The sequence below is a fragment of the Schistocerca americana genome, chromosome 3, assembly GCF_021461395.2.
Source record: "Schistocerca americana isolate TAMUIC-IGC-003095 chromosome 3, iqSchAmer2.1, whole genome shotgun sequence".
Taxonomy (NCBI): Eukaryota; Metazoa; Arthropoda; class Insecta; order Orthoptera; family Acrididae; genus Schistocerca; species Schistocerca americana.
In genome coordinates, this window is record NC_060121.1 from 323052473 (window position 1) to 323079090 (window position 26618).

The window sequence follows — 26618 nt, forward strand, 5'->3', positions numbered from 1 at the left end:
CGAATACTTTTGACTAGATAGTGCATAATTACAGGTGATAGCAGAAAAAGGTAAGATATGAGAAGAAGAAATGGAAAAGCAACGCTAGCTTTTTTCAGTGAAAGAGCTGGTATCAGATACTGACGGAAACTAGGAAGAAGTTCCTTTAATTATACGTCAGAAGCACTGTCTTGTATCGGAGTGTAACGTGGGCGATTGGAGATGTCGGGGTGTAACGTGGACGTGGAAACAACTGAAATATGATGCTATCGACGAATGTCGAAAACTAAGTTGACGAAGAAGTACAAAATTAGGAAATAAGAGAATACATGAGGAAAGATGTATATCGAAAACCACCACCAGAAGAGAGCCAGTTTAGTGGTAGATCTGTTGCGTATTTCTGGATAGTAGCTTACCTGCAACGTTAGCCATGAGTGGATAACATGATGCTCGGAGCAGGGGAAAATAATAGCGGCAGGCTAAGAATTAGAATGTGTTAAAGTCATTATTGAAGATAAAGCATTTATATAGGGAAGAAAATCTTATTTTTGGATTCTTCTGTTGCTTCTTGGTAGAACAATTCCATATTTCCGGTTGAATAACAAATACACCTTTTGTTCTATCGATTAAAATATTTGCCCTAGACAGGAGGATTCCTTCAAACCAATAACATTGACGAGTTTAGAAAATACACTCTTTGTTGGAATGTAAACAAATACGAGTTTGAGACAGACTTCCTCGTGATGTCATTCTGTTAGATCTCACACCAATGTGTAGGTAATGATTCTACGTTTCAGTCACTAGCAAGCTCAATTTCCCGCGAATGTGTAAAGACTCCTTGATCCGCAAGTAAATCAAACAAAAAGAAGGAAGGTTTGTGGCTGAGATCTCGTCAACGTCGAGGTCAGTACAGTTGTTCATACAAGAACATGGGTGGAATTTGGGGGGGGGGGGGGCGGGGAGGAGGAAGTGGGAGTTTATGGCCATGGCTCGATCAAGGAACTACTGTGGCATTCACCAGTAGTGATTTAGGGACATGAAGAAAGCGATAAACGTCATCCCAAGGACTGGTTGGTCCTGCTCACAACGATATGAATGATCCTTCACACATCGAACGACGTAGAGCAGTGGCTGACATACTGGCCTCATAGTTAGGGAGGACGACGGTTTAGATCCAAGTCCGACCATCCAGATTTTGGTCTTCAGTGATTCCCCTCAGTCGCTCCAGGCAAATGCTGGGACAGTGTCATTGAATATTCAGATAATCGTAAACCCTAGAACATCCTGAAGAAGATCCACGCAGAAGGGTGGAAACATCGATCGTCTAGAAGAAACTGAAAAGGGACATGTCGCGGCCTCAACAAACTAGAAGATCTTACCTTCAGGTTTATTTTGTTTACAGAATTTCTAACAAAGATGCTAGAGTCTGTTTGTAGAGGTACAGAAATAGTAGAGCCGTTAAAGTAAGTCTCATTATGTGTGTATATAAACAGTAGTGACATGTGTACGCTATACGCGAAGAATTCCTCAGCAGCGATCAAGGACAAGGTCACGCGTAGAATAGCATCACGACTGCTGCAGCGGCGCCGTCTTGTCCTGCGTAAGGAAGCGGAAAAGATTGACGCCGGGCGTCCGCATTGTGAAACAAGGACGATGACGCCTCCAGATAGACACCGCAGCCATGCGCCGATCGCTTGCGTGCGATACATCGGAATCGAGACAGCTACCCGAGGATGAAGCATACACTTCCTTTCTCGCAATGACTGATTTCCGTTGAAGGCCACGAGGAAGCAACGGGACCGAATGTAGACAAGGAATATGTAAGAATGCGAGAACTATGCGCTGGTTCCGTGTCACAGAATATCTCCCCCCCCCCCCCCCCCCCCCAATTCCGCCCACGACTTTAGATTGGAATGTTTACAGGTTCTCACGTCAAAAAGTGGGAGGCGGCGGTGTCAACGGGGTTACCGATACGGCTCAAATGGCTCTGAGCACTATGGGACTTAACATCTGAGGTCACCAGTCCCCTAGAACTTAGAAATACTTAAACCTAACTAATCTAAGGACATCACACACATCCATGCCCGAGGCAGGATTCGAGCCTGCGACCGTTGCAGTCACGCGTTTCCGGACTGAAGTGCCTAGAACCGCATGGCCACCCCGGCCGGCGGTTACCGATATGAACTCACCGTCAAAGAACTAACCGTAGCTCAGTAACTGTGGAAGATAGAGACCGGTGAGTGTTATACTTAGTGAGTTTAATAAAAGTGACTCAGAGTATAAATAACTAACGATTATTAATGATTGTTGACGGAGAGATAACTAGCCACAAATAATTAAAAAAATATTTGCGCTATTGACACTATCAATTTCAGGTTAAGAATCCCATCTTCAGATGGCTACGCCTGTTTTACTACAAAATTTTATTCGTCAGTTGCATGCAGTAAAACTAGTGTAGCGATCTGGAGATAAGCTTGATATCAGAAACAGGTAACGAAAATAAATTAAAGTTTTTTTAAAGGTATTTTGTAGTGGGTTGCGTCTCCATTAATAATCCTGAATATAGCAACAGCCTCGAACTTCACAAGATACGGCATGGATAAAATACAAACAACAATCAAAGAGTAGGTCGAGCAACTAGAGAACACTGCAAAGAATATAACAAGCCTAAGATCAGCAGTGAGAAAGTTACTGGGACTAAGCAATCTGAAGTTCCAAGTGAAGACATAGATGAGGGTCGTAGACGTGGGTAGCAAACTTGCTGCGTGGACGCAAACGGAAAATGAAGACTGCAGAGTAATACCGCTCCCCACGTGAGTCACGATTTTTAAAAAACGACGCTAGTCCCCACCATCCGGATTCTTGAAAGAATCGAACACACATACATAAAAGAGATTCATTATCAAATACTGCATTAGTATAGTGTAGGTAATTTGCTCTTGTTTTTAAGATAAGCTAGTGTTTCACTCCTGTCAATGTTTATGACGTCTTACCTCCTGAACTATATGTTGTAAAATGACTCACTTTTTTACTAAATGCAGTGGTATATAAGGATACCGTCTGAAAAATATGTTACGAATAGAGTTAGTAGGCAAGAAGTAATAAATTCAAAATTCACGCCTGATGCTGCAGTTTTGTTGCATGAACAGCGAAAATATAGTAAGCGATAAACTTTTTTTCTTTTATCATTCTGCGGAGCGTGTCAACGAGAAAAAGTTTCGCGGAGATTTTTAAATTATGTGTAAACGTCGTTGGAAGTATTTAACTGCTCTCATTCTGAAGTATTAGATGGACATAGTATGAGTATTTCCGCGCCACGAGTTATTCTGCTAACTTTAGTGCACCTTGCTAACTTTAATACACTCTAAGGTAAGAAAGAAACCCGAACCACAAAGGAATTATCCGGATGGGACGGAATCGGTACATGTGAAGCAAACGTTCAGGAAAACTCAAGAGTAAGAGCTTCAGAAATTGAGCAAGTCAATAACGCGTTGGTCCATCTGTGGCCCTAATGCAAGCATTTATTCGGCTTGGCACTGATTGATGAGGTTACTGGATGTCCTACTGAGGGAGGGAGATTGTGCCAAATTCTGTCCGATTGGCGCGTTTGAGCGTCAAAATTACAAAATGGCCGTAGTGCTGGAAAAGTTCTCAACTAAGGGGGGGGAGGGGAGGTTCGGTGACCTTCCCTGTCAAGTTCGGCTTTGGCAAGGACGAAGACCAGTAGTAGAATCTCTCTCCGTTTGAGGACGGGCATTATCTTGCTGAAATGTAAGGTCAGGAAGGCCTGCCATGAAGAGCAACAAAACGGGGCGTGGAATATCGTCGACGTACCGCTCTGCCGTCAGATACCGCGGATGACAGCCAAAGAGGTCCTACTATGAAATAAAATGAAACCCCAGATCATCACTGCTGGCTGTCGGCCTGTATGGCGAGCGGCAATCAGGTTAGTATCCCACCTCCGTTCAGGGCATCTGAAGACTCGTCTTCGGTGTGGAATTCCACTGACTGGAGTAGAATTGTCTTCATGGAAGAGTGCTGCTTCGAACTGAGTCCCGATGACTAGAAAAGACATTGGACGATGGTAATCAAGCACAGAAAGACTTGGACATTATTTCCACTAGTGTAATGAATGGCAGATATGGTTTTATGTGGACAAATGCTAGACGATGTCTGGAACAAAGCGAAAGAAATCGAACGTTTCTGATTAAAATTTCAGTGGCGAAAATCTGTAGCTCGTCACACCGTTTTAATATTTAGGGTTAATTCTAGAAAGCGAAATGAAATGGGACGATCATGTAAAATCAGTTTTAGGACAGGTGGAGGAAAAATTAGATTTATCGGACGGGTTCTAGGAAACTGTAAGGCGTATGTAGAGAAAATAGTGTACAAGACGCTAATGCGAGCAGTTCTAAAGTAATTTGGAAGTCGTTATCAAACGGAGATCGTCAAATTGAAAAACGTGCTACTAGGATCGTAATTAGTTGGTGCAGTGCATGCGAAAGTTTAACTCACACACTCAGAAACTAAAATGGTAATCTTTGGAAGAAAGTTGAGATCCCGCGAAACCCTGTTAAATAACTTTACAGAACCGGTATCCAAAAAACGGTATGTGTCTCCTTCGTATGCCTCGTGTATAGGGACCATGCAAATAACACGAGAGAGAGATTAGGGTGCGTCCAGAGTTATAGAGAGTCATTTTTCCCCACTCAGTACACGAATGGAATAGGGCAGAACACACTAGTACTAGTGCTAAGTAACCACTGCGATGCACTGAAAAATGGTTTGGTGAGTATGTATTTTGATTCTGCGCTGACATGTTAACTAGTTCTTGTGTCCCAGCATATTCTTTCGACTCGGTTCAGTTTTGTGGAAAAAGTTATGCCAGTCATTTCTCCTTCTAATTTTTCATTTCACACTCTATCTACCATTATAATTCGTAACAATCACACAAAAAATGTTCTCAGCTTCTAGTTAACCAAAATGCCTTAGTCGGTGTTTCACTTCTACTTGGTGCCATCCTCCAAACATGTAATGATCTGCTTCATTAGCTCAGAGTCACTTTATAAGGATAAACTGATGTGAAGAGGTATGAGAGAAGGCCTCTGGATGCCCTGTGAGATAGAGACGGTAACGAGACTCCGATTTAGTTGCACATTTTCTCTGCAAGAAAAGTAACACAGACGTGTGCTCCCTTTCATTCACACAGAAGTCCCTTGTAAACTGAGGCTTCCTGCCAGAATTTTCTGCATGTTTATTTCCAGCAGGTGCTGAAAAAACCTGCCTTCTTGGAACAGTCACTATCTCTTACAGAAGGTCAGAAGGCTCCAATGACAGCCCACTTTAAATTTAAATTTTTGCTGTTAGGACATCCACAACTGCTCGTGATTTAAACATCCGTAAAGACTTCAGTCAACAAATAGGTACACAAATATAGGGAATGTTTTAATCATGAGCCACTTTAAATCGTTGAGGCAGAGGTCGGTGCATCAGATCCAGTCTAGCCACACACCAAATCTACCGAAAGACTGCTCGTGAGTCACTAGCGGTAAAGGACCGTGCAGCGTGGCCGGGAGTCCTACGTTACAGGGTAAAGGAAAGAAATATTATTATTTAATATCCTGTCGATGTTGAGGTCTCGTAGAAGCTGGAAGAAGCTCCGATTGGACCCGGCCGGGAAAGGACATCAATCTTGCCCGTTTCAGAAAAGCACCCGGCAATTGCATTAGCCGCTTTATGAAGAAACGAAATCAAGACTGCCGGCCGGGATATTGAACCTCGCTCCCCGAGGGTGCAAGTCCAGTGCGTTTACCACCAGGCACCTCACTCGTTAACAACCTGCAATGAAAACAAGTATGGAAATAGCTACGTGTGGAGGCACAAGGCAGGACCCTTGGCCTGTTGCACAAGGTCTCGCTTGCGTGATTACAGAGGCGGGGACAGTGCGTCATGCAGAGAAATCCCTGTTGCCCAACAGGTGGTTACGATACAATGCAGACTAATGATCACTACCTACTGTGCATCTCAAACTGTAGCTGTCTGACCGTGTCGGCCAAAGGTGGCCATGTTGCTGTAATACAAGAACTGAAATGCCACTACAGCGCAGAAGGAAGTACGTTTTCAATGTAAACCCACATGAGTACAAATAACTGAATGTTCAAGATTTTTGGCGAAGAACAAATTGAACTGATTTAAAACCACTGCAGAAAACGGTAACAGATCTGCTCTATCGTTTCAAAACTAGAGTGTGATCCGAACACCGAGAGGCTGGTCAGAAAAACTTATTCTACATAATTTTCATTTATGCTGTAATCATTCATTTCAGTGTCATGCAAAGCAACGACTTGAGGTGCAGTGTAAATTGATGAGTTAGCCATACTTATATAAGTAGGTACACTTAGCAAAACTACGCAACCAGAACTGTGCAGGTATCTCTTGAACTGAGCTGATGGTTCAAATGGCTCTGAGCACTATGGGACTTAACTTCTGAGGTCATCAGTCCCCTAGAACTTAGAACTACTGAAACCTAACTAACCTAAGGACAGGCCGGCCGGAGTGGCCGACCGGTTCTAGGCGCTACAGTCTGGAACCGCGCGACCGCTACGGTCGCAAGTTCGAATCCTGCCTCGGGCATGGATGTGTGTGTTGTCCTTAGGTTAGTTAGGTTTAAGTAGTTCTAAGTTCTAGGGGACTGATGACCACAGATGTTAAGTCCCATAGTCCTCAGAGCCATTTGAACCATTTTGATGTTAACCTAAGGACATCACACACATCTATGCCCGAGGCAGGATTCGAACCTGCGGCCATAGCGGTCGCGCGGGAACTGAGCTGAGAGCGAATGTATAGTGTTGAAACGTCCCCTTAGAAAAATTATAAATGACTGTGCTTAAACTGACACGCAATATTTTTAGTGCAACGCAATCTGACTTTCAAAAATCCCCACAAAAGAATGGCCCTGGCTAACAATAACCTATATCTTTCATGAATCACTTACCTCACAAAAATCTTCGTTACTCAAACTACTGCAATACAGCGTGCGCCAATACTGCCAGCTAAATGAAAGATTCTAACTACTGAAGGCACTAACTACTGATAGGCATACTTAGCAAATGAAAGATTTTGATAGAGAAGAAACGATGTATTTACCTTAATAGTGTTCAAAAGTCATAACATATATATCTGTTCATGACATCCAGTCTTACAAATTTACTGTCTCTGATGGACACACGTCCAGATCATCCGCTCTCAAAACTCCGCCATCTCTCTCCCCACATCCACCACTGCTGGCGGCTCACCTCCAACTGCGCAACGCTACGCGCTGTTAATAGCCAACTGCCCAACACTACAATAGCAAATTCCAACAATGCAAACCAGCCACAGACTGCACACAGCACAGTCAGTGATTTTCATATAGAGCGCTACGTGGTGTTACCAACATAAAAACCTAAACAGCCTGCTTACAGTGTGTCATTACCGACGATAAAAATGAAAATACTCGTCATGTAGAAATCGATATCAACATGCGCGAAGATCCCTACTTCCCTATCTAAAATGAAATACATTTCTCCGACATTACATATTTCCTTATTTTCGTATCAAATCGCGAACTTCCGCAAAAGGCAGCAATCGGTTTCATGTTCAGAACTAGCAAATCGTAAGTTCTAAATATTGCAATTACTCCAAAAATAATAGCGGATTTTGAAGAGTGAGACTGCTTTTAATTTGTCTCTTATGTAGCTACGGTGCTACTCAGCGACTTCAGAAAGTTAGTTTAACATGACGTCCCACCCTAAGACGCATTGTCAGAAATGGTATATGTTCCGGGTTTTCTGCACTGACTGTTCTGCGAAAGCGCAGATAGCATTTGAACTCTTACGATAATAAGGATTTGCGAATAGTGAGTTTAATGGAGGAGGTGCACTGCAATGCATTGTGCCATGAAAATCTGAGTGGGACAGGGGCCGTGACCGGATGGCCGAAGCGGTTAAGGCAACCGCTCGTGAGGAGCCGTAAATTTTCAACTCTCACCATTGCGTTACCCCAATGCCCCGTCCGGCTAGGCGTCACAGTGTTCCACCCATCCTTTACCTTTCCTTCCCCTTCTTACGTTTCGTGTTTACAAGCAAAGGAAAAGAGAGAGAGAGAGAGAGAGAGAGAGAGAGAGAGAGAGAGGCTACAGGCGGTGACTGACCTGTGGCATGTAGCCGACGCGCCGGCCGGGCACTCCGCTGCCCTTGGAGCCGGGACGGCCGCCCAGCACCCAGATCTCGCCCGTGTTGAGTCGCCGCCGGCCCACGATGCAGCTCAGCAGCGTCGTCTTGCCGCAGCCGCTGGCGCCCAGCAGGCCGTAGCTGCAACCACAAGACGCACCCTGTCATGGCACATGTCTCCCAAAAGGGTTCAAATGGTTCTAAGCACTATGGGACTTAACATCTGAGGTCATCAGTCCACTAGACTTAGAACTACTTAAACCTAACTAACCTACGGACATCACGCACATCCATGCCCGAGGCATGATTCGAACCTGCGACCGTAGCGGTCGCGTGGTTCCACACTGAAGCGCCTAGAACCACTCGGCCACAACGGCCCCCTGTGACCATATTGATCATAATCCAAAATCCGCACCGAACTCAATACTGGCTTGGCGTCTTCTGCTCTTCAACAAGGTCTACAAAAAAAGTGTCACAGCTCCACAGAACACGAAGCATGTGATTTATAAAACTGGTTCTATTGGCTAGTGCGCTAGACGAAAACGGATCATTTTGGAAATAAATAACTAGAAACATTTCACTTTGGAAATCAATCTCGTGATACCTGTAGGATAACACCGCTCCAAAAAGGAAACAACTGATTTGACAGGAAAACATCTAACACCACTGTTTTGGCCCTACAAGCTGAATATTGATCTGAAATGCTAATATCTCAGTTTAGAAATTCGATCTTTAATGGTTGGTAACCAACGACCAAATGACCGCTTCCAGCTGCTAATTTTCACATGTACAGTATTACAGCAGTGAATTGAAACAGCTAACTTGGTTACTGGTTATCTAATATTTTGATTCTGTCTAAGATGTCCTAATAAAAATCGTTATTACGTGATCTTTATTTTTCCAAAACCATTTTCTGTTTCGAATTTATTAGTGCGGATCAAAACAACTCGAAAAATAAATGAAATAAAAAGCAACCAGTCACTATTTCACATTCTTGAATGGAATTTTTGGAGCATTTCCGTGGTAACACGGTGTTGCAAATGTGATTCAGAATTATCTTTTACGCATACCCGTCAGGATTTCCCGTTGCTCGCCAGTCTTCCAGCAGAGTACTATCTCTCTCGCTTTCCCACCTCAAGCAGTTATTTGCCTTTGACGGAAACACTTCCAAGACACAGCTGAACACTTGCAGTGGGACAAATTGAACTTGTCGAATAATGAGTAGGTTACTAACGCCCCAAAGTCTAATAATATTCCTAACGGAGTGAGGCTACCTGTCAGATTTCCATTGTGACGGTGTCTGCTTTGTTACTTTCTAGTTAATTACCACTTTCAACCGGTTTCTTTAATGCATAGTGCTTACGAGATCACGGCGTCGTTACTGCTTGGCATGAATGCGCCTTTGGAACGGAAGCGGTTTAATCTAACAGCGAAGCAAGTGAGCCAGATGAGGTGTCTAATCGAAGTATCGCATAGTATACAGTGTTAAAGATCTTGGATTATTCTCTATATTACAAATTGGGAACATTAAAAGAGTGCCTGTAGTTTTGCTTGACAAGTATAACGTTTCAGTCAAACTCAGTGGTCAAATATACTCGTATGTGGATAAATTTGTCGTGGATGAAAAATCTAAAAAATGGCTATGAGCACTATGGGACTTAACTTCTGACGTCATCAGTCCCCTAGAACCTAGAACTACTTAAACCTAACTTCCCGAGGCAGGATTCGAACCTGCGGCCGTAGCGGTCGCGCGGTTCCAGACTGAAGCGCCTAGAACCGCTCGGCCACTCCGGCCGGCACGAAAATCTAAGCTCAGTCCCTTCCAGATACGTATTTGACGCTCTAAACTAAAATCTTTGTAGGCCTCCTCTGAGTTCAATTAATTACCCTTCATGGTAATAAACGCCGAGTCAGTCAGGCGTGAGAAGTGAAGGAGGGCACAGAGAAATAAGCGCCAACGGAAAAGTGTAATAATCATGAGGAAATTATCTTTTTTTTCAGAAATTATCCTACAGCAAATAATAATCTGAGAGAACTGTGATTGAAAACGCCATACCTAGAAGGGTGCATCGATAAGAAAAATTCTCTCCGCATCCATATGGCGTTCGCAGGTCTCTTATCCGCATCTGTAACCGCCAGTCTCTTATCCCTATTCATATCCATGGATATCAAAGCACTGCAAACCTCCTAAGCCGGTCGATAAGCCGGTACTCCGATGTGGGCTCGCGCCTGGCCGGAATTTTTGTCTGTTGAAGTCGGGCCTCGTCATATAGGGTATTAGGGGCATAAGTGCAGATAGTTCTAATGATGACCGAGAACAGCGTACTGAACAAAGATACATTAGAATTTACTTCAATTGCAGACTAACAATTATAGATGTTACGAGTAGTACGTTTTTAGTTTGGCTTGTACCTCTAAGAACATGTGGCACAAGAAAGAAATTGAGGTTTATTTTACCCTGGGCAGCAGATCGGGTGTTAAACTATGGACACGTGTACACAAAACGGGTAATCTATGTTGAAAGGCGTATTGTACTCCATGGCACAGATACGATCATGCAGAAAACATTAGGTAGTAAATTAAATGATAATTTGGCGGGAAGACTGTTAGATGCAGAGAAAAAACAACTAATACATTTTAGTGGATACATATTAAGGTACCAATTATTAAAATATATGTATGTAAAATGCTGTATATATTCCATAACTAAAAGCATAATGGCCAATCACGACCACATTTTCATACAAAATAGCCTGCCATTTTCTTGATTCGTTCCGTAAGTCAGCTCTCTCGAAAAATTTTCATGCAGAAGATTATCGGTTTCCTTTAAATTTATCGAAAAGGCAAATGAATGAAACAGGATTTTCTTAGAACTCAGCATCGTTCTTCGCTGCAGCATGATAACCATCTCCACATACAACGTCTGAAAGAGAAAAATAAAAATCTCCACTAACAAGGCAGATGTGTTTGTTTTATGGCGCTGCACCTTGATAGTCGAGAAAACTTCAAGAATGTTGACATTTCTATTAGTGTTAAACTAATTATACTATTTCGTCCGTCCTCACACTTTTGTTTTAACATTTTTGAGTTCCCATTTTTGTGTCTGCTGTGAGAACAGAGTTTTCTGTACGCAAAACAACCAACTACAACTCCTTTCCATCAAAAAAGTAGCCAAATTTTTGTCAAACCGTCAATTCTCATTTGGGCTTTCGTATTACCTTATAGTCATCTTGTTTCATCTTAAAGGTAGATAGGCCCGTGTTGTCGATGTTATTAACACACTCCCAGTAGTCGTAACTCCGATGCCTTCCCTAGCTCTTTATCAAACTCGTACTTCGTAGGTTGTCAGCGGACAGGGATGTCTCCAGGACACACTTCTTAAATTGCACGAAAAAAGAGGCCTCCCGAGCAAGTCATTCTCCGTTTTGTTTACTGAGTCATTAGTCTTCTCACTCATTATATGCGAATTCCATTAATGTGCCAACCTCTTCGTCCCAGAGTAACACATTCACCCTCAATTATTTGTTGGATGTGTTCCAATCTGTGTCATCTTCTATAGTGTTTACCCTCTGTAACTCATTCAAGTAACATGAAAGTTATTTCTTGATGTCATAACAAATGTCCTGCCATCCTGTTCCATCCTCTTCTTAGTGTTTTCCACATTTTGCTCTACTCGCCGGTTCTGAGGAGAACCTCCACATTCCTTACCTTATCAGTCCATCTAATTTTCAGCATCTCTCTGTGGCACCACGCCTCAAGTACTTCGATTCTCTTCTGTTCCGGTTTTCCCACAGTCCCTGAATCATTACCATACAGGGTGGTCCATTGATAGTGACCGGGCCAAATATCTCACGAAATAAGCGTCAAACGAAAAAATTACAAAGAACGAAACATGTCTAGCTTGAAGGGGCAAACCAGAAGCTATCGTCGGCCCGCTAGGATGGCGCTGCCATAGGTCAAACGGATATCAACTACGTTTTTTTAAATAGGAACCCCAATTTTTATTACATATTCGTGTAGTATGTAAAGAAATATGAATGTTTTAGTTGGACCACTTTTTTCGCTTTGTGATAGGTGGCGCTGCAATAATCACAAACGTATAAGTACATGCTATCACGTAACATTCCGCCAGTGCGGACGGTATTTGCTTCGTGATACACTACCCGTGTTAAAATGGACAGTTTACCAACTGCGGGAAAGGTCGATATCGTATTGATGTATGGCTATTGTGATCAAAATACCTAACGGGCATGTGCTATGTATGCTGCTCGGTATCCTGGACGACATAATCCAAGTGTCCGGACCGTTCGCCAGATAGTTACGTTATTTAAGGAAACAGAAAGTGTTCAGCCATATGTGAAACTTCAACCACGACCTGCAACAAATGATGATGCCCAAGTAGGTGTTTAGCTGCTGTCGCGGCTAATCCGCATATCAGTAGCAGACAAATTGCGTGAGAATCGGGAATCTCAAAAACGTCGGTGTTGAGAATGCTACATCAACATCGATTGCACCAGTACCATATTTCTATACACCAGGAATTGCATGGCGACGACTTTGAACGTCGTGTACAGTTCTGCCACTGGGAACAAGAGAAATTACGGGACGATGACAGATTTTTTACACGTGTTCTATTTAGCAACGAAGCGTCATTCACCAACAGCGGTAACGTAAACCGGCATAATATGCACTATTAGTCAACGGGAAATCCACGATGACTGCGACAAGTGGAACATCAGCGACCTTGGCGGGTTAATGTATGGTGCGTCATTATGGGAAGAAGGATAATTGGCCACCATTTTCTCGATGGCAATCTAAATGGTGCAGTGTATGCTGATTTCCTACGTAATGTTCTACCAATGTTACTAAAAGATGTTTCACTGCATGACAGAATGGCGATGTACTTCCAACATGATGGATGTCCAGCACATAGCTAGCGTGCGGTTGAAGCGGTACTGAATAGCTTATTTCATGACTGGTGGATTGGTCGTCGAGGCACCATACCATGGCCCGCAAGTTCACCGGATCTGACGTCCCATGATTTCTTCCTGTGGGGAAAGATGAAGGATAATTGCTATCGTGATCCACCAACAACGCCTGACAACATGCGTCAGCGCATTGTCAACGCACGTGCGAACATTACGGAAGGCGAACTACTCCCTGTTGAGAGGAATGTCGTTACACGTATTGCCAAATGCATTGAGGTTGACGGTCATCATTTTGAGCATTTATTGCATTAATGTGGTATTTACAGGTAATCACGCTGTCACAGCATGCGTTCTCAGAAATGATAAGGTCACAAAGGTACATGTATCACATTGGAACAATCGAAATAAAATGTTCAAACGTACCTACGTTCTATATATTAATTTAAAAAACCTACCTGTTACCAATTGTTAGTCTAAAATTGTGAGCCATGTGTTTGTGACTGTTACAGTGCCATCTATCACAAAGCGAAAAAAGTGGTCCAACTAAAACATTCATATTTCTTTACGTACTACACGAACATGTAATAAAAAATGGGGGTTCCTATTTAAAAAAACGCAGTTGATTTCCGTTTGACCTATGGCAAAGCCATCTAGCGGGCCAAGCATAGCGCTATATGGTTTCCCCATTCAAGTTTCGTTCTTTGTAGTTTTTTCGTTTGACGCTTATTTCATGAGATATTTGGCCCAGTGACCATCAATGGACCACCCTGTATAGTGCTGTGCACCAAACGTACATCCTCAGAAATCTGTTCCTCACATTATGGCCAGTGTTCGTTGATAATAACGTTCTTTTACCCAGGCAGACCCTCTTTACCTGTGATAACCCTGTTTTGACGTCCTTCCTTTAGACGCAACAGACCGTATGTCAATAGGTATAGGTAAAGCAGTAAGGAAGGGAATAGACTTCCGAAGAGCCTGGACCTATCAAACATTCCAATAACGGCTTCATACTGCCAGTCTTGAGTTACCCTTACAACAGATGTGTGCCGCAGCCTTAAACTATCTCTACCACCGATAAGATGTTATGTAAATAGACGAAAATCGTGATACTGACATCACTAAGAAATTACTACTGTAGATACCCGCAGATGCATCTGTTGATATCCATGTGTACATCTACATCTACGTGATTACTCTGCTATTCACAGTAAAGTGCCTGGCAGAGGTTTCAATGAACTACCTTCAAGCTGTCTCTCTACCGTTCCACTCTCGAACGGGACGCTGGAAAAACGAGCACTTTTTCTGTGCGAGCCCTGATTTCTCTTATTTTATCGCGATGATAATAGGGAGAAATTTGTCCCTATGTAGGTGGGTGGCAACAGAATGTTTTCGCAATCGGAGGAGAAAACTGGTGATTGAGGTTTCATGAGAAGATCCCGTCGCAACGAAAAACGCCTTTGTTTTAATAGTTGCCACTCCAATTCACGTATCATGTCTGTGACACTATCTCCCCTATTTCGCGATAATACGAAGCGAGCTGCCCTTCTTTGTACTTTGTCGATGTCATCAGACAGTGCCACCTTATGCGGACACCGCACAGCAAAACTCCAGAATAGGGCGGACAAGCGTGGTGTAAGCAGTCTCTTTAGTAGACCTCTTGCACATTCTAAGTGTTCTGCCAATGAATCGCAGTCTTTGGTTTGCTCTACCCACAATATTATCTATGTGATCGTTCAAATGTAGGTTATTTGTAATTGCAATCCCTAAGTATTTAACTGAATTTACAGGAAGGCTTTTATCTGCAAAAAAGCTAGTACTAAGGATATCCGTGAATACCTCCATCTACGCAGACCCCTTAGCTACAGTGGTTGTTTCCATGCAAGAAGAACCCAACATTGCGGAAAGATTCCGAATAATTTTAGTCATTTACGCAAATGAGTCTACAAGTGGGAAATTACCGCACGCAAAGGGCGGCCTTCGTCACAGCAGGTATTTGCTCTGTCAAGGACTTTTCTTCCGACTGTTGCTGTACGGACCATTCGGGCGGCTTCGCGGCTGGGCCTGTGGAGACATGGAAACTGTCCCGGAGCCAGTGCGAAGAGCGAGTCGTACGCCAGGAACCGGTTCGGGGCAACGTAATAAACGCCTGCCATTATACGCACCGCCGCAGAGGAGATAAAATACTTCTTTCCTTTTTCACCGTTGCACAGGCAGGTTCGTAGTTACCACCCGCCCAGGGCTGGTTTAATTTGTCTCTCGAACGCAGCTGCGTGTAGTTAGCGCGGCACTTCGTTGCTGCCTGTGTTCCTCGTCTCCATACAGAGGAGGAAGACCACGTTGGACGAGACACAGTGGGCGTTTTCGTAAGATTATTACCGAATCCAATAACAAAACTTAACACTTTGAATTACTGCTATACCAAAGGAGAAACGAAGACCAACGCAGTACCTTGCAATTCGGCGAAAATAATAAATGCCATAATTCTAGTAGATCCACAACGCGATACCGTCATGATCAGCAGAAAAATACAGTATGTCTCAAAAAGATTCATCGGCTTTCACAAATCTATGCTTTGTGACGCATTACCTATCGGCTTTTGTCGCCGGGTCTTCGACCGCCGTTTGAATAATGATTTCTTTTTTTCTGACGTTTCGCCAGCACGAGAGGCTGCCGTCTGTAGTATACATATTAGTAAATGGATAAAATCAGCCAGTCTCATTTGCAGGTTGCCTATCTAACGGCTTCCAGGGGCAAAAAATTTGTTCATTTGATAAGTGAGTAAATTAAGAAATTTAAAGTGCTGTCATAATCTGCTTATTAAGAGGTATAGTCTTAAGTTGGAGGTTGAACACAATAAGTCACGTATTAAAAAAAATGGCTCTGGGGACTATGGGACTTAACATCTGAGGTCATCAGTCCCCTAGAACTTAGAACTACTTAAACCCAACTAACCTCAGGTCATCACACACATCCATGCCCGAGGCAGTATTCGAACCTGCGACCGCAGCGGTCACGCCATTCCAGACTGTAGTGCCTAGAACCGCTCAGCCACCACGGCCGGCCACGTATTAAAGCTAGAAACAGTGTTCAGGTAGCATAACGCAACGGCGCTGAGATTACCCGGATTGTATTCGTCCAATATTTCAGAAGGAGATCAGTTTGAGAGTTCCCACAAACTTTATGGTAATTTAAAATCTTTTGAAATAATTTTTCCCACTGCTACTCCCCCGCCTCCCCCCTCCCCCCCCCCACCCACCCACCCCAAACCCCACAAAATTATGAAATGAAGAAAGTTTATCTGTTCAAATCAGATGGTTCAAATGGCTCTGAGCACTATGGGACTTAACATCTGAGGTAATCAGTCCCGTAGAACTTAGCACTACTTAAACCTAACTAACGTAAGGACATCACACACATCCATGCCCGAGGCAGGATTCGAACCTGCGACCGTAGCGGTCGCGCGATTCCAGACTGAAGCGCCTAGAACCGCTCGGCCACAGTGGCCGGCAAAGTTTATCTGTAACATTTTCGCTGTTTGTGCAGTAACACTTATGCATCAGCCTTGACGTTTGAATTTATTACTTCCTTACTAATGATTCTAATCGCAATACATTTCTGCAGACGGTATCCACAAATACCAAACGAGTATAAAGGTTGAATGGAGACCAACTAGAAGAAGACCGAGACAGAGAGGGAAGCCACGAAATCGGTGGACAGACGATGTGGAGGATGCCGAAGAACCGCGCTAGGGAGAGGGCAGACTGGGGGAAATTTGTTGAAGAAGCTGAAACCCAAAAGTGTTGTAAGGTCTTGAGAAGAAGAAGAAGAGGAAGATCCACAGATAGCACTGAATACAATTGCAAAATTATATCACTGTACGGCACATTATTCAGGATATACGACGTCATAAGCGTGAAAAAGTGTCTCTTCTTAAAAATGCAATTTCCTTGGCTACACTCATGCGGTGTTTGACATTTTATACATCGCACTTTTTGACCGTAATCTGATGATGCACTAAGAGAGGGAAACGCGTTATTAATAAACGTTGCATCAGTGACTGTCTTTTATTCGGGACATGGAAGCACTGTTGCTGCACCAACACAAAGCAGGATTTGTATTGAGATAGGAGTTCAGCCTTAGACAAAGCACAACTATCTGAAACTTCGTAGCTTCTGGTGTACTAGTCAGCATTAGGAGACGAAACATTAAGCAAAGAAATTAGCGTTGAACCACGGCCAAATGATCATTAAAGATAATGACCAAGGGCGCAATAGCGGCCGTCCTGCATTTTAATGTCTATGGACTCGTTATGTCAGTTTCCAACCATAACAAATCTAAAATTGGCACTATCCAACACAGGTACATTACTGTGAGTCATGAGATGAACGAGACGTCTAGGGAAATACTCGCCTTACTCGTAAACTCGTGGGCGCTTCCTGGAGGAGCAGTAAACACGGGACGTAAATACGAGGCGATGACACGGCTAAGTATGGGCGGGTTGCGTGGAAGCCGGCAGCTGCCTCGTGCACTTTTTCCTCTTCATTGGCGGCTGGAATGGAGATCGAGGCCGGACGGTGGAAAACTCCATGACCCCGGCGCAGCGGGCTCTCCGCAGAACAGGTTGCGGGCCGCGGAAATCCCGACAGTCTCCCAACATGCGGGGCAAGATTCCGTGTCGTCTTACCTGGAGGTGCGCAACAGGCGGTCTCCACATCACCGATCTCTGACTCTGCCGCTATACGGTCTTCTGTCCGTTGCCGTTAGTTTTCTCCAAACACAGAACGAACTTTGCTGCCTACAGCGTCAAAGCTCTAACTCATTAATCACAACACATTCCTGGGCAGAAACTCTACGCCAGTCCGGTGTGCGGACATTTGCCACGGCGGACATTTGCCACGATTTTAGCTGCTCCTAAGGGTTGGGTCCCTTGTCTCCCCCTCCTGCTGCTCCCCCTCCTCCCACGCAACCCGACCCGCAGTAAAACCGAGCGAGGTGGCGCAGTGGTAGCACACTGGACTCGCATTCGGGAGGACGACGGTTCAATCCCGTCTCCGGCCATCCTGATTTAGGTTTTCCGTGATTTCCCTAAATCGTTTCAGGCAAATGCCGGGATGGTTCCTTTGAAAGGGCACGGCCGATTTCCTTCCCAATCCTTCCCTAACCCGAGCTTGCGCTCCGTCTCTAATGACCTCGTTGTCGACGGGACGTTAAACACTAACCACCACCACCACCCGCAGTAAAGGTACTTACTGAGCCTTTCCGCTGCTTTTCTTAACATAGGACCAGAATCTCTATGGATTTTTCGCCACATTTCTAGAGAGAGCTTCGTTGTGGAAACCATTAAAAGCATCTCGCATTGAAATCCTCACCAAATTTCGAGCCACAGTAAAACTTCGCCAATCTTGGAGATTTTGAGCTCGTCTAAATTATACGTGCCTTTTTCGGTGCTCCTGCAGCAGCTTTCTGTCGTGTTTTGTGTACCATGTGGGATCAGTTCCGTCTGATATTAATTTATTTGCTATGAATCTCTCGAGTGCTGTTGATACTATTTCTTTGAACTTAAGCCACATATGGTCTTCACTTACATAGTTTGGAAGGATTGGAGACTCTCTCTTAGAAAGACGTCAACCGAATTTTTTATAAATATATATATTTTGCGTTTAGTTTTGGTGAATTTCTTTGTTACGGAATTGAGCCTCGCTACGACCGTGTGTTCACTGATTCCTGTACCCGTCGTGATGCTCAGGATTATTTGTGTCTAAGAGGTCAAGTGTGTTTTCGTAACCATTTACAATTTGAATGGCCTCGTGAACTAATTGTTCAAAATAATTTTAAAAAAATATTTACAACAATTATGGAAGTTGTTTTCTATCTATAGTAGGGTCTGAAAATGTATTTTTGTCAACATACGGAAGGTAGACTGAAGTCACTGCCAACTATAATTGTATGAGTAGGGTACCTATTTGCGATGAGACTCGAGTTTTCTTTGAAATGTTCAGCAACTGTTTCATCTGAGACCGGGGGTCGGTAAAAAGAGAAAGTTATTAATTTATTCTGTTTGTCGAATATAACCTCCGCCCATAGTAACAAGGGAACCTCCCCATCGCACCCCCCTCAGATTTAGTTATAAGTTGGCACAGTGGATAGGCTTTGGAAAACTGAACACAGATCAATCGAAAAAACAGGAAGAAGATGTGTGGAACTATGAAAAAAATAAGCAAAACATACAAACTGAGTAGTCCATGTACAACATAAGCAACACAAGGAAAAAGTGAGCCGAGGAGCGCCGTGGTCCCGTGGTTAGCGTGAGCAGCTGCGGAACGAAACGTCCTAGGTTCAAGTCTTCCCCCGAGTGGAAAGTTTAATTTCTTTATTTTCGCAAAGTTATGATCTGTCCGTTCGTTCATTGACGTCTCTGTTCACTGTAATAAGTTTAGTGTCTGTGTTTTGCGACCGCACCGCAAAACCGTGCGATTAGTACACGAAAGGAGGTGCCTCTCCAATGGGAACCGAAAACATTTGATCGCAAGGTCATAGGTCAAACGATTCCTCCACAGGAAAACACGTCTGATATATTCTATACGACACTGGTGACGGCATGTGCGTCACATGACAGGAACATGTCGTCGACCCACCTAACTTGTACACTTGGCGAATGGCTAAAAAGATTCTTCTACCTTGCCCGATTTAGGTTTTCTTGTGGATGTAATAATCACTCCCAAAAAAGTGATGAAAACAAGAGTTTGTCACATGAACTGCAACAAATGAATGCAACAGTTTCACAGTCGCACAGTTTTCCCTGTGCTCTGTCAAACATATGTTTTTAACGTTTTCAAATTTTTCCGTGTGTAGACTGTCAAATCCTGCATATGTCCAAGCAAATCTGAACATGTCCTGGAATTTTGGAGAGCGAAGTTGATTATGTGTGAGTGCCTGAACTTTGATAATTGACACAGACGGACAGATTATAATTGTCTGAAAATAGAAAATTAAACTTTTCACTCGAGGGAAGACTTGAACCAAGGCCCTCTCGTTCCGCAGCTCATCACGCTAACCACAGAACCACTGCGCTCCTGAGTTCACGTTATCCTTGATGTTTCCTATCTTGCGCATGGACTACTCAGTTCGTATACTTTGCTTATTTTTTTCATAGTTCCACACAATTTCTTCCTGTTTTCTCGATTGATCTTGAAACACGTATGTAACGCAGCAGCGATGGCGAGGCATTGTAGCATCTGTGACCAGAGAGTATGCGCTTGACCGCGCGAGTGTTGCGAGCGGTTCTCAGTCAGTAGTAGTCTTTGCGAGTTAGTTGTCGCTATGCAGAGTAGCAGTCAGTCAGTCGTTGCGAGTCTGTAGCTCTGTCTAGTTGAGAGCAGTACTCAGTCTGTAGTCGTCATGCAGAGCGGTCGGTCAGTAGTAGCAGCCCAGTGCGGTTGTGTGATGTAGGCGGTCGGCAACAATGGTCAAGATGAGGAATAAGGTATACTGTTAATTAATATAATCATTAGATAATGAAAAATTTTATTTATTGTAATTATTCTCCAACAAGTCTCCCAATAATAATTTTTTATTTCAAAAGCATTTTCTCAAAAATTTAATTTTTTATTGAACTCAAGTTTTCGTTGCACTTCCCATTTCATTCCACTTCTTTTGAAGAAAAATTCCACTAAAAATCACAAAAAAAGAGAATATTATTATTTGCAATGCAGTTCCTCCAAGCGGTGCGCAACAACAAGAGCAGATATGTGACATCCATTTATTCTGAGGTAAGACTTTAATTCTGATTGTTTTACACAGGGCCAAAGACCGATATTTCGGTTTAATTGAATTTTCTTGTCACTGAATGGACTTTAATTTTTTGAAGGATTTATATTTGAGTCAGATTGCGAATTTCACATTTTTGTTGCCATTGTCAGTACATTTCATTGTAGGCAGGTTACGCATATAGCCATGTCCATCAGCATTTCTAATTAGTATCGTTATTTTCTTTTAAAATTTTTGTGGGGAGGTTACACTTGGCCCCCATTTCTATTAAGTATTGCTATATTTTCTTCTTATAAAAAAAATTGCGGTGGGGAGGTTACACTCTATGTTCAGTTTTTCAAGGTCTATCCACTGTGCCAACTTATAACTAAATCTGAGGGGAGTGCGATGGGGAGGTTCCCTTGTAAGTCACAGGAACTACCTGCATCAATGTCGCTTGTGAGCTAGAATACACATTACATTATTTTTCCTTAAGTTGTGCTTCTTGTTTCTGTTGTAGTAGAGATCATTACAATTACGCCTTCTCCCTCCAAAACCTAGGATGCTTTCTCTGTGACCCTGTAAATACCAGAGCTAAACAATGTAGAACAACAACGTACATTACAAGTATAGCATTCTGTATTACTTCATTTCCTTATTTATAACATTTTAAAATAGTACGTCGACTTTATATGACATGTCAATCATAGTTGTTCTTATCTCTGTTTATGAACGTACTTCCAATCATGTTTTGAACATTGTCCCGCTACACTTTATTAACTAATGTTTCGCCGGAAGGAATATCGGATTTTAGAGAGTAAATTAATATGGTGTATGTCGTTCTTCTTTTCAAACATTCGCATACCCATTTCTTCTTTCCTTATTGTCTTTTGGGCATGCAGTTGTAGTAATTAAAGTAGGCACAAATGCAGCGATCAAAAAGAAATGATTAGCGTACATTCGCATTCTCTTTATAGCATTCCTTTCTTGTTGCTCCCATGGCGATGGACTCTTTCTATCGCAATCAGTAAGCGTGAAAGGAAGCTACCGTACAGACAGAGGGATCTATATTTATACTTGGCAGAACTAATTACATACTGACATAATCGTCGGGATTGCTTTCGTTTCCCAAAAGATATAAATATTTCGATTTCGGAAAAGAAGCTCTGTATTTCGCCAAGATGTCAAAGAAGAAGGTCCCTTACTTACTAGTTGTATCGAGTAAGATGTGGAAACGGCGGTTTGAAAGCGGACAAAAAGAGGTACGAAGAAGGGCGCCTCTTACCTGAGGGATCGCTACCTGGCGAAGGGGCAAGTGTGGCAAATGTCCGGCGTGGCAAATGTCCGGCATTCCTCCAGTTCACGCTTGAACTGTTCAGTTAGATACTACGGTACCACTACTGTATAGCATCGCACACCAGCCTGACGACGGTTTTACGCCTTGTAGCAATAGACTCCACGAGACACTGAAGGCGCTGGAGAACCATTCTGACCAGTGGCTACTAACCAAGATACTATCATACGAAATGTCTTCAGAAACGTATGAACATTTCACTAGTAGAACCCAGAACGTTATACTGCACGGCAAATGTTCTATAGAAACGAAACTTGCAACGGTTGCGCCCCAAGGAAGCGTTATAGAACGATGTAACATTTCTCTGTGTCATTATCACATTATTAGATGCAATTAGTAAATTACTTTTTATTATTAATAATTACAAAGTGTTCACTGACACGTTAGCTAACTTTCCATCTTATAATCTCTTGCAATTTCAAACAACCTCTCACGCGTGCAGTGACTGTTGTCGCTTTCAGTAACTATTACATAATAAATCAAACAGTTTCCGCCTGAGTCACTTGTTTATTTTGCCACTACGCCTTCCGATGGTTCACACATCATCTTCAGGTGGAAAACTGCTTATTTACATTGCTGGTGTTCGTGAAGAGTACAGCCCTCTTTTCACAGTCGCAGACCAAGGGCTGTGTAGGTTATTTAGCGCCTTTTTCTTTCTAAATAAACAATTTTTATCATTAGCAAAAGACATAAAATAAATTACACTGCCCTTGGTCTGCGACTGTGAAAAGACGTTTGTACTCTTCACCAACACCGGCCATGTAAATAAATAATTCCTCACCTGATGATGATTGTGTGAACCACTGAAACGCGTAGTGGCAAAATGAACAAGTGACTGACGCAGAAATTGTTTTATACGTATTCATCAATTGTTGCAGCCTCCTTTATGGACGAAATATTCAACCGTTACATAAATTCAAAATTTAACTTTTGTTCTCAAAGGGGCCGGAAACTGCATTATTTCAACTACAGCTTTGCTAAATTTCAGTTCATAATTAATAACACGTTCGTTAACTAATTAAAATTCGTAAAAAATTACAAATATTTTAGTTTTTCTATCATTATTAGTGAATCTGCGGTCTGACGGCACAAATTCTTCGGAATTGATGCCTTTTCTGGAAACTGCACACATTAGGTTCACGGGCCGTTGATTACCGGAGAGTGTGGGTAGGTTACAATAGGAGCTACAATGTTTTCATTATATATAAAAGAAAAAAAAAACGATTTCTCACATACTCACAGCTTCAGGGATACTGGGAGGCAAGCCTTCCCCAGATTGAACGCGTCTCGCGGATTAACGAGAATGTCTGGAGAGACGGCAACCCTGGATGTGGGTTTCAGGTGGTTCCCCACAACCAGTGGGCTAGTACACACGTCCCGGCTCTTATATACGCTACGCGAACATTTAAAATTGCTCTTAATTTTGAACAGAATTCAGGGTCACGCCGATAGGACTGTTATGGGCTGGAGTTGCTCATACGAAAGTGTTAGCAAAAATATTTGGAGAACTTAAATGGCAGTTCTTAGAAGAAATACTACATAATTCGCTCCAAACTGTTGGATAGATTTAGAATACAGGTATTCGGAGAAGGGTGTGTGAGGGCTATGTTGTACCGTCGTTTATTTCCCGCAGGGACCGTGAGAATAAGAGATTAGGGCACTTACGTACACATTAGGACAGCCATATTTCTCTCACTCAGTAGCGAATAAAGAAGGACAGAAAATACTATGTATTTATCAGACGTATAAAGACGATCAGGCAAGAGCTAACCCAATTCGGGCTCCGAAGCCAGAATAGTAGCCAGTTGCAAGCACACACACACACACACACACACACACACACACACACACACACACACACAAACATAAACACGCCAAAACGTTGCAAAACTGTGTTCACGTATACCTTTCACCAGTCGACACACGTCGAACGATTCCGGGCGCTTGGCCGATGTTGACGTGTTTCGCTGCCAAGCCACTAGAGCGTAACCACGACTTGTTCCACAACGTGTGCGTGAGGTTCACAGTTATAAGGGGCAGCGCTCCTTAGTGTTTCAACTTGGGCTAAGCGCTGCAGAACGTTCAGTTGATGTACTTTTTGAAAACCTTAAAAAAATCAAAAAGCTCACTTTAAGCATGTCCTCCTACGTACTGCTTCTGGCTGCTATATGGAAGATCCGGGTTCGATTCTCGGTACTGCCAGTGTTTTACTTGGTGGGAAGATTGGAACGAAGTGCAGTCAGCCCAGTGATACCAACTGAGGACCTGCTTGAGTGAGAAGTTGCTGCTACTACGCCCAGAAAGTCGACAACGGCCGAGAGAATGGTGTACAGATCTCAAACCCTCGAAACCGCATCCATATGACGCCATGTGGCAGAAGATGACACGCGGTCGGTCGGTCCCTATTGGGGAATAGATGCGAATACTAATGTACCGCACGATGTAGCCCTTATTGCCGGATGGGAGAAAGAGTTACTGAATTTACCATAAGAATAAAAAAGCAAAGGTGAAAAATAGTACTAGAAAGGAGAGTAGCCGCTTGTATAACATCCAAATTGAGAACAAAATAGTTGTGCAGAAGTGCTGCTGTCTAGGAAGGAAGATTACACATGTTGAATGATGCAAGGAAGGTATTAGAAGTGAGCTAGCACAGGCGAAGAAAGCTTTCTTCAATATAAGAACTGTACTGAAATAATGATATCGATATGGGACAGAGGAGGAATTTTCTGGAAATGCATGAAGAGAGCACATCAATGTATGGAAGTGAAACGAGACTATCGGAAATTCAGAGGAAAAAGTAGAATCATTTGAAATGTGGTATTAACAAAAAATCTAAAAAATGACTGAAGAGGTAAAGAGAGGGCATGTTAGTGTGTCCCCTTTTATGGCATCCAGGAATAACTGGAATGGCGGTGGGATGAGCAGAGATGGAAAGCTTAGCGCAAGATAGGAAATGAAAGAGGACAGTATGAAATCAGTCAAAATTTCAGTAAAAAACATCTTGCTCCCTCGAGTGTAATTATTATTTATTTTGCACTGTTGACCAGTTTCGGCTCTCATACCGTTTTCAAACAGTAGCTGTTGTACATTAGCACAAGCCGCTACGCTGTCGAGCAACTGGCAAAGAACGGCTAAGCGTAAAACTTGGGGCAATCAGTTGTCCGTAAAATTGCTGCAAAAGCACAAAGGCACTTTACCAGTAATACAAGTACACTGCCCACTACGATTCAACTGTAGTAAAATGTACTGGCGTAGGACCGCGCAGCAAAACGTAAACAACGTCTCAATGTGCTCTTGCCTGTTGATGTTACTTCCTTTTAGGCAACTGTTGGTGGTATGAAAAAGTTTATTTTGTTTTTTTACAACTGATGTGCGCTGGTCCGTGTTCTCTTTTCAGCTACTAGGCCCACTTTTAAATTCTTTTCATACGAACTGTACACATAACTACTTACTTAAGTTTTATGTTTCCCCTCCATATGCTGGTGGCTGGACATCTTGATACCTTTTGCTGATATTGTCAAATACCGCCTGAAAACGGTGTAATAGCTAATCGTAGAAGTAAAGAATAATAGCTAAACAGCCGTCAAAGGCGGAAAATGTTGTCATTTAAGAAATTTTATACAACTGTGGCTCCTGCCAGGACGAAAGTAATCGTCAATAATACCCTTTAAGACAAAGAAAACGAAGCAGCACGAAGGAGATATGCAGACTGGTTAGAAATTGAATTTCACACAGGTATCGACGGAAAATATACGGTGAACTTTGGCGGTCGACGACGCTGCAGCGCAATTTCACTGCACAGCTGGGAAGAGTGATAAACAGAAGACTTGTCGATACAGAGCATAAAGTCTTCGCGAATTTCATTCCATGCACTCAGTTGGACAACGACTATGCCTCACAGACAAAATATGCGGACGTCAGTGTTAGAGACGCGAAGTTGGTCTCAAAGAAGCCGGATGGAGTAAACGGTGAATCGCTCGATATCTGAGTAGGAGCGATGCCACTATTCAACGATGTTGGCAGGAGAGGGTGAACCATGGCCGAGTACAGGATCAAGAAGGAAGTGGTCGACCTAGAGAGACGACAGAATGTGAGTACCGACGAACGGTCATAGTCCCATATATTCATCATTATCACCGATTCGACGTTCAACTGGTGCTTCAGTACATTTCAGCAAGATAATGTCCACTAGGACACGGCGAAAATTATTACTACGTGCCTTCGTGTTTGTTCAACCGAACCTTGGCCAGCACGGTCGCTGGATCTCTCCCCAGCTGAGAACGTTAGGATTATTAGGGACAGGGCCCTCCAGTGAACTTGGGATTTTGACGATCTAAGCGACAGGTGGATATAATTAGGCAGGATATCCCTAAGGAGGATATCCAACAAATCTATCAATCA

General features: G+C 43.0%; 1 protein-coding gene across 1 annotated transcript in view; it reads right to left on the reverse strand.

The window, feature by feature from the left end:
• LOC124605518 (ABC transporter G family member 20) overlaps nt 1-26618 on the reverse strand; it is a 408656-nt gene that overhangs the window by 109585 nt on the left and 272453 nt on the right. The window contains exon 3 of the mRNA XM_047137261.1: nt 8171-8330. Coding sequence (XP_046993217.1) covers nt 8171-8330 — 160 coding nt within the window. The remainder of the gene's footprint in view (nt 1-8170; nt 8331-26618) is intronic.